General features: G+C 51.4%; 1 protein-coding gene across 4 annotated transcripts in view; it reads left to right on the top strand.

Moving 5' to 3' along the window:
* Window positions 1-14,742, top strand: part of SFXN5 (sideroflexin 5) — a 260,274-nt gene that overhangs the window by 23,618 nt on the left and 221,914 nt on the right. For all 4 annotated transcript variants that reach the window (XR_012222340.1, XR_012222341.1, XM_073555065.1 and 1 more), the window contains exons 2-4: window positions 334-402; window positions 9,167-9,244; window positions 12,173-12,199. Coding sequence is in view for 2 of the 4 variants with exons in the window: in XM_073555065.1 (XP_073411166.1) it covers window positions 334-402; window positions 9,167-9,244; window positions 12,173-12,199 (174 nt within the window). In the remaining 2 variants the exon portion in view is untranslated. The remainder of the gene's footprint in view (window positions 1-333; window positions 403-9,166; window positions 9,245-12,172; window positions 12,200-14,742) is intronic.

The raw sequence follows: 14,742 nt of genomic DNA on the forward strand, positions 1-14,742 counted from the left end.
CATAACCAAATCCAAGGCTGACTCCAGATTACTGCCGTCGATGTGCCTCCAGATCCACATAACCAAATCCAAGGCTGACACCAGATTACTGCCGTCGATGTGCCTCCAGATCCACACTCTTACTAGTCCCATTGTGATATAGTTCAGCTAATCTGAAGATTTTCCATGTGTCATCCATGGCAATAATGATGATTGTAGAACATTACGTTGGGTGTGACCTTCCTGCCCTCCTCTGCCTCTAATATAAGATTCCAGCAACATGCGGAGATGACGGGTAATTTGGGGTGGTGTTGTGCAGATTTCTCATTTCCCCCCCCTTTTTATCTCTTTCAGAACACATTCTACGGGAGGTTCCGCCACTTCCTGAACATCATCGACCCGCGCACGCTCTTCGTCACTGAGGTAATGGCTTCTTCTTAGCCATTCTGTTCGGTATGTGAGATGTAAAAGTCGCTTGACTGGAGACCCTGAAGAACATGTCCGACTCCTCCAATCAGCCACGTGAGCAGAAAGTCCTAGTAGAGCATCTTGCTTATCCTCTGAGGAGCTGATTATGGCGGTGAGGGATACTGTGTGCGGCCCTCTGCGCGCGCTCCCCCTCTGTGCGCCTCTTCAGTTATATTTTGTGTTGCAGCTTTCAGTGTGACTGGAGTAATTGCTGCAGCCTGAGCGCACTGATCTATAAGCTATCTTCCCTGCTTTGTAAGGAATGCAGCCCCATGTACGTCTGATGTCCGGCTCTGTGCTCGCGGGAATGTCCAGTGCTGCATTATTGGGTTGCTGGATTATGCGGATGCAGTATGTTATATTGGGCTCACATGCCCCCAGACATACGCTGGACGGAGCGCTGCTCCTGGGTACTGTAACTTTAAATGTCTCAATACCCCTCCGTCTGCTTTCCACGCACGGCCGCCGGCTCCTCGCCGTTGTTATAGTAACTGTGGACAACTGGCTGAATGGAGGGTCCTGCGCTTAGTGAGGGGCCGCACATGCTGGGAATGGAAGTGGGGGGGCTTGTCCAGGCCCCATTGGGGGTTGTATAACCGCTGCACGTTGTTTACACAGCCCCCAAACAATGGCTACAGCTTCCTCATAGACTTTGTGCTTCATAATAATAATAATAATAATAATAATAATAATAATAATAATAATCTTATATAGTGCCAACATATTCCGCAGCGCTTTACAGTTTCAAAACACAAGCCATAAGTAACAACGTTAATAATACAATAATTAAAGCAAAATAAGACGAAATAAGACGACCCTGCTCGTGAGAGCTTACAATCTACAATGAGGTGGGGGAGATACAAAGTACAGGTGTGTATTTACAATTGTGTATTTACAATGAAGGTCCAGCCATCTTGAGGGAGTGAAGGATGGATGGAGATAGTGAATGGGCTACACACGCACACTTACACAGAGAATGACTTTGATTAGTGAACGTGATAGGCCGCTCAGAACAGATGCGTTTTGAGGGAGCGCCAAAAACTATGCAAATTGTGGTTAGTCCTAATTTCTTGGGGTAGAGCATTCCAGAGGATAGGAGCAGCACGGAAGAAGTCTTGGAGTCGGGAGTGAGAGGTACGGATTAGTGCAGAGGTTAGTCGAATGTCGTTTGCAGAGCGCAGCGGTCGGTTAGGCCGATAGACAGAAATGAGGGAAGAGATGTAGGGGGGTGCCGCACCGTGGAGAGCTTTGTGGGTGAGAACAAGTACTTTGACTTGGATCCTATAATGAATGGGCAGCCAATGTAAGGATTGGTGAAGAGCAGACACGTCCGAGTACCGATTAGCCAGATGGACGACCCTGGCTGCTGCATTAAGTATGGACTGGAGAGGGGATAGTCGAGTGACGGGGAGGCCAATTAATAGAGCGTTGCAGTATTCCAGGCGGGAGTGGATCAATGCTACAGTGAGGGTTTTTGTTTCCATGGTGAGAAAAGGGCGGATTCTAGAGATGTTCTTTAGGTGTAAGCGGCATGAGCGGGCAAGAGATTGTATATGGGATGTGAAGGAGAGATTGGTGTCAAACATAACACCCAGACAGCGCGCCTGCTGCCGCGGAGTTATTGTGGTACCACCCACGGAGAGGGAAATGTCAGATTTAGGGAGGTTAGTAGTAGTAGACGGTGGGAGCAGAAGTTCAGTTTTGGAGAGGTTGAGTTTCAGATAGAGAGTGTACATGATATTGGAGACTGCGGACAGTCACTGGCGTTCTGTAGTACAGAGGGGGTAAGGTTGGGGGAAGACGTATATAGTTGTGTGTCATCAGCATAAAGATGGTGCCGAAAGCCAAATCTGCTGATGGTCTGTCCAACTGGGGCTGTGTAGAGAGAGAAGAGAAGGGGGCCAAGGACTGAGCCCTGAGGTACCCCGACAGCAAGAGGAAGAGGAGATGAAGTGGAGACAGAGAACAAAACACTGAAGGAGCGGTCAGAGATAGGAAGAGAACCAGGAGAGAGCAGTGTCCTTAATGCCTATTGACTAGAGCCTAGAGAGTAGGAGATGGTGGTCAACAGTATCGAAAGCTTCAGATAGGTCAAGAAGCATGAGCAGAGAGTGGTCACCGTTGCGTTTTGCTGTCAGAAGGTCATTGGTCACTTTGAGTGCAGTTTCAGTCGAATGTAGGGGGCGGAAGCCGGACTGTGAAGGGTCTAAAAGGGAGTGAGTGGCGAGTTAACAGGTAAGGCGGGAGTAAACTAGGTGCTCCAAAAGTTTAGAAATGAATGGGAGATTGGAGACTGGTCTGTAGTTGTTTTTGCAGGATGCGTCGAGATCGGGTTTCTTTAGTAATGGAGTAACGATGGCGTGTTTGAAGGAGGATGGGAAAATGCTCGAGGAGAGGGAGAGATTAAAGATTGTAGTTAGGTGGGTTGTGACGACTGGAGAGGAGAGACTGGAGGAGATGTGAGGGAATGGGGTCGGTAGTGCATGTAGTTGGATGAGAAGAAGAGAGGAGTCTGGAGACTTCTTCTGTGATGGGATTAAATGTGGAAAGTGAGCCAGGGGAGATGCAGGGAGGGATGGGAGTCACAGCACTTGGTGGTTGGGAGCAGATTTCCTGACGGATATTATCTATTTTCTCTGTAAAGTGGGAGGCCCGGTCATCAGCACAAATGTTTGTGATAGGGGCTTGTGCTTTTGGCCTGAGGAGGCAGTGAAAAGTGTCAAAAAGTTTCTTGGGGTTGTTGGCTAGTGAGGAGATCAGGGTGGTGAAGTAGGTCTGTTTGGCGAGGTGAAGGGCAGCATTATAGGTTCTTAACATAAATTTGAAATGGATGAAGTCTTCTGGTGTGTGGGTTTTTCTCCGTAGGCGTTCAGCACTCCTAGAGCATCGCTGGAGAAGTTGAGTTTGCGATGTGAGCCAGGGCTGTTTTACTCTGTGCTTGGAGGTTCTGAGGGTGAGGGGAGCTACTTGGTCAAGGGTGCTTCTAAGATTGTCATTGTAGTGATGAACAGCCAGATTAGGACAGGAAAAAGAGGAGATTGGGGACAGTGATGAGTGTAGGGAGTCTGAAAGTGTTGAGGGTTAATGGCTTGTAGATTTCTGACTGTGTGGTAGGTAGGAGTGAGCTGGGGTGGGCAAGGATTTGTGAGTGTGAAGGAGAGAATGTTGTGGTCAGAGAGTGGAATCGGTGAGTTATTTAGGTGGGAGATTGAACAGAGCCGGCCGAAGACCAGATCAAGGGTGTTACCGTCCTTGTGTGTCTCAGAGGTTGAAAGCTGTGAGAGGCCTAGAGAGGTGGTTAGTGATAGAAGCTGTGATGCAGATGTGGAAGTAGGGCTGTTAATGGGGATGTTGAAGTCTCCCAGGATAAGGGTTGGAAGTTCTGAGGACATGAAGTGTGGCAGCCAGGCTGAAAAGTGGTCAAGGAAGTGGGTGAGTGAGCCTGGGGGCCGGTATATGACCGCTACTCTGAGGGAGAGGGAACGGAAGACCCTGATGGTGTGGACTTCAAAAGAAGGGAATAAGAGTGATGGAACTGGGGGGATGACCTGGAAAGTGCATTGTGGGGACAGGAGTATGCCGACTCCACCACCATGTCTATTTGTGGGTCTCGGGGAGTGAGAGAATTGTAAGCCACCATAGGAGATGGCAGCAGGAGAGACTGTGTCAGAATCCTGAATCCAGGTTTCAGTGAGGGCCAACAGATTAAGAGAGTTGTTCAGAAAGTAGTTGTGTAGGAAAGGAAGCTTGTTACAAGCAGACCGTGGATTACAGAGGGCACAATTAAAAGATGGAGATGAGGGAGAGCAAGTAATATTAATAAGATTATTATGGTTTCGATATGAGGTAGGGTAGGGGTTGAGGTTGGGGGATGGTGGACCAGGGTTGGGGGAGATGTCCCCTGAAATCAGTAGGAGTAGGAAGATAAACAGCAAATAGTTGTTGGAATTGTGAGTAGTTTTTTTCTGCGATGTGTTTGGGCAAGATGGGCTGAGGTTTCTCAGGAAGGTGAGGAGTGCATGGGAGCTGTACATGGGAGAGGGAAGTATAGAGGGGCTGATGTGTATGAGTCGTGATGGAGGGGGGATGGGGTGGTGAATGTGGATGGCAAGAGAACACAGGAGGATAAAAATAAAGCACATGGTTAAAGGGGAGAGCAAAGTGTGGGTTACCTGACTCCTACCCTGACTAACCGCCATGTATAACTGCCGTTTTCCTTATGCTTAGCTTCTGTGATGCTTTGCTTATGGGATGCTTGCGTGCTGCACCCCACACTGCGTGCTTCCCCTTAGGAACTACTACATATATAGGCCACACTACAGGGTCAGGAGAGAGGGATTGTGGGAGCTGGTTGGGTATAATTTGGCAGTTCTTCAGCAGTTTCCAGATCTCTGCTTGTTGTCAGTGAGTGAGGACTGCGCTGTGTAACCGTTCTCAGATCTGTCATGTATCAGAGGAGAAGTATGAATGCAGTTCTGAATGTAACGTGAGTCACCAACTTCAGAGATGATGTTCAGTAGTGTTGGGGTGAGCACAATGAGGTTCTGCAGCAGCATGAGGTGTATTGTGAGGTTCTGCAGCAGCATGAGGTGTATGATGAGGTTCTTTAGCAGCTGAGGTGTATATGATGAGGTTCTGTAGCAGCTGGTGTATGATGAAGTTCTGTAGCAGCTGAGGTGTATATGATGAGGTTTTGCAGCAGTTGAGGTGTATATGATGAGATTCTGCAACAGCTGAGGTGTATTGTGAGGTTCTGCAACAGCTGAGGTGTATGATGAGGTTCTGCAGCAGCTGAGGTGTATTATGTTATTGAACATTGGTGTATCTGGCCTGTGGTGTGTGAACCTGTGGCCGTGGCTCGCTCTCAGCCCCTTCCTGGTCCCTCTCGGCCCCTCCTCGTGGTTTGCTCTCGGGCCCCCCTCGTGGTTTGCTCTCGGGGCCCCCCTCGTGGTTTGCTCTCGGGGCCCCCCTCGTGGTTTGCTCTCGGGGCCCCCCTCGTGGTTTGCTCTCGGGGGCCCCCCTCGTGGTTTGCTCTCGGGGGCCCCCCTCGTGGTTTGCTCTCGGGGGCCCCCCTCGTGGTTTGCTCTCGGGGGCCCCCCTCGTGGTTTGCTCTCGGGGGCCCCCCTCGTGGTTTGCTCTCGGGGGCCCCCCTCGTGGTTTGCTCTCGGGGGCCCCCCTCGTGGTTTGCTCTCGGGGGCCCCCCTCGTGGTTTGCTCTCGGGGGCCCCCCTCGTGGTTTGCTCTCGGGGGCCCCCCTCGTGGTTTGCTCTCGGGGGCCCCCCTCGTGGTTTGCTCTCGGGGGCCCCCCTCGTGGTTTGCTCTCGGGGGCCCCCCTCGTGGTTTGCTCTCGGCCCCTCTAGCCCCGTGGCCTCAGTACTGCTCCGCTGCCTTCCCTGTGTTCTCGTCACTGCAGCTTCCATCTTTCGGGCGGCTGAACGACTGCCAAGACTCCAACATGAGCGAGGAAAGTGCGGCACATCGTGTTTCTTCTTCTCGGGAAGTTTGTTGTTACTTGCAGCGACTGCTGTTTCCTCACACACTGATGTCACATTATGTTCCCTCCATGTGTCCTGTCTCCATCAGCTCCACCACTTATTAATCTCATTAATGGGGATGCTCTGCGCCTGCTGCCGGCACTGCGGGGGTTAATGCACTGCACCTCACACAGCTGTGGATTGTGGGAGGAAACCAGATTTAGGTGTTCGCTAAGAGTACAGCTCTGGGTGTGACTGGAGCATGGGATACTGTGACTGACCCTTGTGGGCGGAGGCCACTGGGAATACAATTGCAGCTCTGGATGTGACTGGAGCATGGGACACGGAATGTCACTTGTGGGTGGAGGACACTGAGAATGCGATTGCAGCTCTGGATGTGACTGGAGCATGGGATACTGAATGTCACTTGTGGGTGGAGGACACTGGGAATATGAGCGCAGCTCTGGATGTGACTGGAACATGGAACACTGTGAATGTCACTTGTGGGTGGAGGCTATTAGAAATACAAGTGCAGCTCTGGATGTGACTAGGATGTAGGTGGAGGTAAAGATAAAGGTATTCAGAAGCATCATGGAGTATCTGCACATAATGGACAACACTGGAGGGAGCATCAGGAAGGTTAGGGGTCTCTGTCTTCAGGTGGTCCTGCATATCTGGTTGAAAAACCTGTGCCCATTGGTGGCCGGCAGGTGGCATCCCCCCCCAGACACACAGTGGTTAGTAGACTATGTACTGACTCCCAGTTGTTTCGATGTGTGGCGCCCCGCACCCCTCACAGCGGCCTGCCGCCAACGCCCCGCGTCCCTCACGACGGCCTGCCGCCGACGCCCCGCGTCCCTCACAGCGGCCTGCCGCCGACGCCCCGCGTCCCTCACAGCGGCCTGCCGCCGACGCCCCGCGTCCCTCACGGCGGCCTGCCGCCGACGCCCCGCGTCCCTCACGGCGGCCTGCCGCCGACGCCCCGTGTCCCTGGTGGTTAGGAACGTTGGTCGTACACATTTTGTCATTAGAGGCTGTCCCAAACATCTTGTCTGGTCATTAGTAGCTGATGTCCGGCACTTCTGATGGTTAATAAATGGGGTCCGGCACTTCTGATGGTTAGTAAGTGGGGTCCGGCACTTCTGATGGTTAGTAAGTGGGGTCCGGCACCGCTGCAGGTCAGTAGAGGTGGTCTGATAGCTCTGGTACGCAGTTGCATTGATAAGCAGAGGTGGTCCCACACGTCTATCGGGCAGCAGAGGACATCTTGATCATCTAGACCAGGACATTTGTGGTGGCGATGGGCGAGGAGATGTGTTAGTGATGCAGGAGGGTGGGCAGGAGTGAGAAGGATCTGACAGATGGTGCCTCAGAGATTCTCCTTGAAGAAGTTGTCCTGCGAGAGGCTGAGACATGTGAGCAGCAGATAGGCGGGAGCTCGGCAGTGGTGCGGGCAGAGTGGGGGCTGCCAGGCTGCAAGGAACGTACCTGGGTATAGACCCAGAGGTGACCCTGAGTGTCATCAGGCTCCTGTACCCCCCACATTAGTGCCCCGCAGAGCCATATAATGGTGCTCCCCCTTAGCCGTAGATGTCGGGGGGGCTCAAATTGACATGCTGCGGATTTGAAAAAACTCTTTTTGATAGTAAAAATGGGTGTGCGGCAAGAATGCAGGGGGGTCAGCGTGCGGCAAGAATGCAGGGGGGTCAGCGTGCGGCAAAAATGCAGGGGGGGCAGCGTGCGGCAAGAATGCAGGGCGGTCAGCGTGCGGCAAGAATGCAGGGCGGTCAGCGTGCAGCAAGGATGCGGGGGGTCAGCGTGCGGCAAGAATGCAGGGGGGTCAGCGTGCGGCAAGAATGCAGGGCGGTCAGCGTGCGGCAAGGACGCAGGGGGCAGTGTGCGGCAAGAATGCAGGGGGGTCAGCGTGCGGCAAGGACGCAGGGTGCAGTGTGCGGCAAGAATGCAGGGCGGTCAGCGTGCGGCAAGAATGCAGGGCGGTCAGCGTGCGGCAAGGACGCAGGGGGCAGTGTGCGGCAAGAATGCAGGGCGGTCAGCGTGCGGCAAGGACGCAGGGGGCAGTGTGCGGCAAGAATGCAGGGGGGTCAGCGTGCGGCAAGAATGCAGGGCGGTCAGCGTGCGGCAAGGACGCAGGGGGCAGTGTGCGGCAAGAATGCAGGGCGGTCAGCGTGCGGCAAGGACGCAGGGTGCAGTGTGCGGCAAGAATGCAGGGCGGTCAGCGTGCGGCAAGAACGCGTCAGGGCGTGCACTACTGGATCTGCTTTATCAGCTGGTTGTGACTGCAGCTTTGGATGTGATTGGAGCAGAATATTTAGTCTCGGTTCTGGGCCCCTCCTCGTCAGTGCCGCAGTGTTATCAGGTGCAGTGTGGTGTATGCGCAGAGACCCCCGGGGGGGTATCCTGCCACCGCCGCACATCTCCTTGACCTGAATCTGTCAGTGTGGATGAGTGTACAGGATCCTCGTCAGCCTCCGCCATTCCCCCGATCCTCAGCACGGCTCATGAAGCAGAGGGGAGGCCGTCGTGTAGGTGTCAGGTTGTATCGCCATCCGGTTGTTCCTGGCCCTCGTGTATCTCATCTCGTCTGTCTGTAGAGACTACAACTCCTGACAGCCCACACCATGATAGGGGTTATAGTGCCATGTCCTGTCACATACTGTATATCTTGGCCACCAGCACAAAGTACAACCACATTCATCTCCTAAAATACTCTGCGCTGCAGTGGAGACTATTCCTTCCATTATGATGTCGTGTCTCAGCGCACCTATAGGAGGGCCATCTTGTCACAGAACCCCCATAACATGACCTTCTCGTGACCCTCGCTATCAGACATGTGATCCATACAGTGACCTTCAGCCACATGATCAGTGCAGTCACCTTCATCTTCACATCGGGGGAGTACAATGGAGGCCACGCGGTCAGTGTAGGGGCCGTCAGCCACGCGGTCAGTGTAGGGGCCGTCAGCCACGCGGTCAGTGTAGGGGCCGTCAGCCACGCGGTCAGGGTAGAGGCTTTCATCGTCCCATCTGGGGATGCATTGGAGGTCACGTGATGGTCACTTGTATTCAGCGCTTGTCTTTGGGGGGCGACTCTCCACTTCCAGAGATCTGGTTACAGTGATTCTTCGGCGGTCCCATATTGTCCCGGTACTGACAGTCCTGTGCGGTTCCTTTGCTCGCCGTCTCATCGCCCTGAAGTTCTCACCCACTTTTCCATTTTTCTTTGCAGAGTCGCCTTAAGGAGGCTGTGCTGCTGCTGGAGGACTACAAGCACGGGACGCTGCCCCCCGGAGTCTCCAACGCTGACGTAAGCATCACTTCTTATATCGGGGGGTTGTCAGAATCCCGGCACCACAATCACCGTATAAGAGGTATCAGATATGGAGAATTGGGTGAGGTGTAGAGCAGTGACCAGGGTGGTGAGACCCCCGGGGGATGCTGACCTGGCCTGCAGATGCCGCTCCTCTTGCCACGCCCTGCCCGGCCAGTGCTGCATGGCGCGGGGGTAACACCGGCCCCGGTGCGCCTGGTCTTCACATCCTGCCTTTGTTTCATTAGAGATCGTCCTTGGAAAGTGCGATGTAACGGTGGCTGATATTACCGGGGTGAGAGGTGCGGGGAACGATGGGGAGCAGCAGGTTATACAGCCGCAGATCTTCCACCCACTACCGGGTGCTAGTTGACGAGCTGATTTCTTGGAGGTCACTGTATTGGGGCTGGAGTCCTCCCATACGTCCTGCATAAGGCAGAGCCGGGAAGTCCTACTGACAAATAAATCAACAATCAGGACGTCCGCCGGTGATTGGTAACGTTCCTCAATATTCTCCTGACCTGGAAGATTCAAGCTATTTAGGCTTTCCATATCCAAAAATTGCTCCACATGAGAGGAGAACACTCTGGGCTGACATTCTCTGTGTTCTGCAGCTTAACTGTCTAGACTGGTTCAGAGTCGTAAGAGTCATCTCACTATCATAAGATGATGAGATCTGAGCCATCTCTTGGTGGCCTGATGGTTACATCCTATATACAGTGGCGGACACCTGACCAGGACTGGTAAGTACACCACTCAACACTGCAACCGCAGCACCAAGAAGGAAAGGTGCTGGAATGATGGGAATCACAGGATGGAGACCTCACTGATCTGGGAATGAGGAAAAATTGAAACATTTTAAAAACCTCTGGATTTCTCCAGTCTGGAGTCTGATCCTCGTTCAGAAATCCTGGCACTGCCACATCTGCTGTCACTGAGGTTATTAACGGTTGTCTGAGCAAGGTTCTCCGCTGAATGCATCAAGATCCGCTGCCGGCAGCTCCTGTGTAATCACCGACCAAAGATGTGCCCAATGGAGACAAGTCCAGAGACGCTGCTGGCAGCTGTGTAATCACCGACCAGTGATGTCCCCGATCTGCCCGATGGAGGCAAGACCAGAGACGCTGCAGCCACGGGGGCAGGATTAGACCATGCAGGCTGCTCACAGGAGCACCAGCAACATTCGGCCTTGCGATTTGAGTGGAAACGCTGCCTCTGGGACAATTTGGAGAAATGGCCTGCAACATCGTCAGACTTGTCTCCATTGAGCACATTGGGGACGTCATTCGGTGATCTCACAGGAGCTCCCAGCAGTGGATCTTGCTTTGCACATCTTGACAGGTGGAGCATGTTCCTCATTTACTGCTAACACGTTTCGCCCCTCCGCCATCTTTTTTAGTCCTGCTCCTTTAAGTAGGATATGTCCTTTGTTTCGGCCAGGATTGCGTATGATGTGAGCCAGCCTCTTCCAATCGCCCGGGCCGCTGCTTGGTCTCTTCCGTGTTCTTCTCATCTGTGTGACCAGGAGACGATTGGGACTTGGGTCCACCCCATCTCTTCTGGTAAATCAATTAGTCTGTTGTCGGTTGCACCAATTTAATCTACTTTTCACATTCAGCCTCCGGCGCGATGTTCCCGACATTTACACATTAATATAAATATTTATGCACAATATGTTACTCACACGCAGTCTGTGGAGCCAGCGTCGCTTACGTGAAGGCGTCTATATATACCCACGAGTCACTCGGAAGCACATCCGGAAGATTTGTAGTGCCTGCAAAACAAGACCGCTTCAAGGGCCAATTAGATGGAGCCCAGCTCGTTGTGATCTCTGATGCCAACACTGTTAATCTGTAGATCTAGAGATCGATGTGGGTAAGCCATCGTCCACCGGTGTCGTAGACGGTTCGGTGCCTTGAGGTGCCATTTTGCTGGAGCCCAAACTTTCTTCTGTCGAGTGCCCTTTCTTCTCGAAAGCCGCATGTCTTTATGGGTGTCACTGTAATTGAAGAGTAGGGGCCCAAATATTTACCCCCAATTTGTTCTGCTCCACTTGCACCAGTTTGGCAAATTATTTTTGCAAATGACCACAGTTGTCTCGCCATCACCGGTGGTCTTTGGAGCATTGCACAATTCAGTAGGGGAAAAACTTCAATATTTCACTGTGCTGCCCTTTTGGTCTTGGGCCATATTTCTGGACTTGGCCTCTTTATCAGTTGACTTGCACTTTGATGACTTGATGCCAATGTGTCCCGTTCCAATACATGGGTCTCAGGTGGTCACTCTCCTGGAGAGTGATTCCAGCAGGGCATCCGCACCTCGCGCCTCTGGATGGGATTGTGCAACAGATGTTGTCAAATCCTGGCCACATAACCATGGATTTGTGTCTGCATAGTACTCTAGCCACATGGCACCACATTATATCACTTTACACTGATAGGTGGGGGGTCCAGTGGTCCCATAAACAAAGAGGCCACAGTGACGGCCACTGTCCTCTTCTGATATTCTGCACAGAAAATCCAAAACCTGGCTGTGGCTCTTCTTATCTTGGCACCATTTGGTTCCCAGTACTCGCCTCTCCACCCATGCCTAATGTCACATTGGTTGGTAAGCTGATCCATGAACGACCCCATTTGACCTCCGTAGATGGGGACTTCGCTGTTGATCTACAATACTGCCAAAATGGGGTCTAAAGGTGTTGCATTTTGTTTTCGGCACATTTTGAAAAGTGTCATGTCACTTACACCGATTTTACCCATAAACTGATCTCATAGTCATTTGTATACATGTATGTATGGGATTGCAGGAAACCTCCGTATATAATACTGGGAATGCTGGAGAGAAGGGAAAGCTGCCTCCTCCTGACATTGAGCTCTCTGCCCGGTGTTTTCTGTCACTCAGTGATTTCTCTGTTGTGTTTTGCAGCTCTGGGCGGCTCAGAAGATAAAGCAGGTGAGTTCTGCTGCTTACCGCTGATATTTTGCCATTAAATACTTCTACATTGCTGGATACAACCCATGTCTGATGACCTTTTATAGGGTCAAAACGAGTGGACACTGCCATTCTGAAGCGGCCATACACCACTTCTGTTGTCTTCTCCCCAGGATCCTGGTAGTTGGCCGGACCCTTACGAGAAGAAGACAGAAGCGGTTTCTCACCGCTCCTGTCTTCTCTTTGATATCTATATAGCGCTCAGTGAGTGCTGTGTAGTGAACAGAAGCATGCGCATTGCGTATGCTTCTACTAGAACAGTGTGGCGTCTGTCTGGGGTATCTGCACTGCTGGGTCCTATCCAACTCAGGTCAGCTCTGCTGCAACCAACAAATTATAGGAAATGTATATGTACACCAAAAAGACAAGGTCATAATAAAACTTCTCCCACTTTAATGCAAGGTATCATACACAGTAAACATAAGTTACTCCCTGTGAAATGTGGAGAGACAAAATTGGGAAGAAAAGTTTTATATTTAAGGACGTGTCACCAGGTTAAAAAGTGACAAGTGTTTGCTCCTATTTTATTCCCGCTTTTCCCCCTTAGTATTAAATTTTTTTTTTTTTTTTTTTTTTTTTTTATAACTCCACCATATGGTTCCAGAGATGAGGGCCTTTATATTTACGGCTGATCGTTATGGTCTTCCCAAAGGGGCGTGGCTGACAGGATTCCCTAGGGGGGTGTTTTTAGGCTGTAAGCCACGCCCTCTTAGTTAAGGCCACAACAATCAGCACTAGATAAAAGGCCCATACATCCGAAACCGTATGGCGGGTTTAAAGAAAACGAGAAATGGAACATTAAAAGGAGCAGCAGGAATCAAATATGAGAAAAAAATGGATTCTTTTTACCTGATGATGGACCCCCTTTAAGGCTTTTATAGGCCATTTCATTAGGAGGTTAGGGCTTTTTGTCACTATAGGCTTTTAGGTCATGTCCCTCGTGGGAGAGGTTTGTTCTGTCCCTCGTGGGAGAGGTTTGTTCTGTCCCTCGTGGGAGAGGTTTGTTCTGTCCCTCGTGGGAGAGGTTTGTTCTGTCCCTCGTGGGAGAGGTTTGTTCTGTCCCTCGTGGGAGAGGTTTGTTCTCCATCATGTTGGGAGTTGTGTCCTGCAAGCTCTACTGAACGTGTGGAAACATCTCTGCAAATTGTTGACACATTCTTAGGTTTGGGGAACATTATAGGTTATATCATATAGGATTGGTGTGGAAGCCCACCCTATAGGTCAGTGATGCTATCCCATTAGAATCTTCTGAGATGCCTTTGGGAAGTGGTCCATGTCCCTTTCCTGACTTGGGACTTTCGGTTTGTGGACTAGCTTCAGCTCGTCCTCTCGCTCTTCCTACCCTTGTCTTCTCCACCGTTCTCATTGCTGGGTCCAGATGGCTGCCCCCCTCAGAGGTACTCTTCTGGGTCTCGCGTCTCCCTTGTCTTCTAAAAATAAAATAAAATCCCTCTACACTTTCTCTAGAACCTTCCAGGACTTGTAACTAATCTGAGGGTGATGAAGTACGTGTTAATTGCTGAAATCTAAAAAAAAACAACACAATTGAGGAGGGTGGACGAATGGGAAATGAAGCTCGATCTGCGGAGATGGTCTACTTGTGGTGGGACCTTCATAGCTCCAGTAGAGGAGCAGTGAGTAGTAGCTCTTCACGGCAGTACTCTGTATCCACCCAGTGCCACTTTACACCCCTCAGAGGAACGTGACCTGAATAGCAGGTGCTCTACGGAAGCACGAGCAGGTAAAATATGCATATTAGGTGATAAACACCTTCAAAAAGGTAGAGAATAAATCCCATAAAGACGCCTTAGGAGGCCAGAACCAGAAGGGCTGACAATTTATGTGCATTTAATGCGGCTTTTGTATTGTGCTGTTCACTGCTAACATCTGCTGCCGCCTGTACCTTGTGCAGAGGTGAGACATGCCTGCGTTCTGACATGCCATCTGACTGCATGCCATGCCCAGCGGTTCAGTCACCAGGTTGGATTTCTTTTCCCTTTTTTGTAAACAAGGTAGTGAATGCTACCATTTCTCAACAATCAAAGAGGAGAAGGGGAGTTTAGCTTTCAGGGAAGGCCAGTAAGGCTAAAGAAGGTCGTATGCTTCATATATCTGGCACTGGACTTGTATGGGATGTCACCAAGTGCAGGTTCACACGTCTGGCACTGGTCCTGTATGGATGTCAGTGATGTCATCAGGTGCAGATTCTGAGGTCACACGTCTGGCACTGGTCCTGTATGGATGTCAGTGATGTCACCAGGTGCAGATTCTGAGGTCACACGTCAGGCACTGGTCCTGTGTGGATGTCAGTGATGTCAGCAGGTGAAGGTTCTGAGGTCACACGTCTGGCACTGGTCCTGTGTGGATGTCAGTGATGTCACCAGGTGCAGATTCTGAGGTCACACGTCTGGCACTGGTCCTGTGTGGATGTCAGTGATGTCACCAGGTGCGGGTTCTGAGGTCACATGTCTGGCACTGGTCCTGTGTGGATGTCAGTGATGTCA

This window comes from Dendrobates tinctorius, unplaced genomic scaffold, assembly GCF_039654945.1.
Source record: "Dendrobates tinctorius isolate UK_male_01 unplaced genomic scaffold, ASM3965494v1 ptg000216l, whole genome shotgun sequence".
In the NCBI taxonomy this organism is placed as follows: Eukaryota; Metazoa; Chordata; class Amphibia; order Anura; family Dendrobatidae; genus Dendrobates; species Dendrobates tinctorius.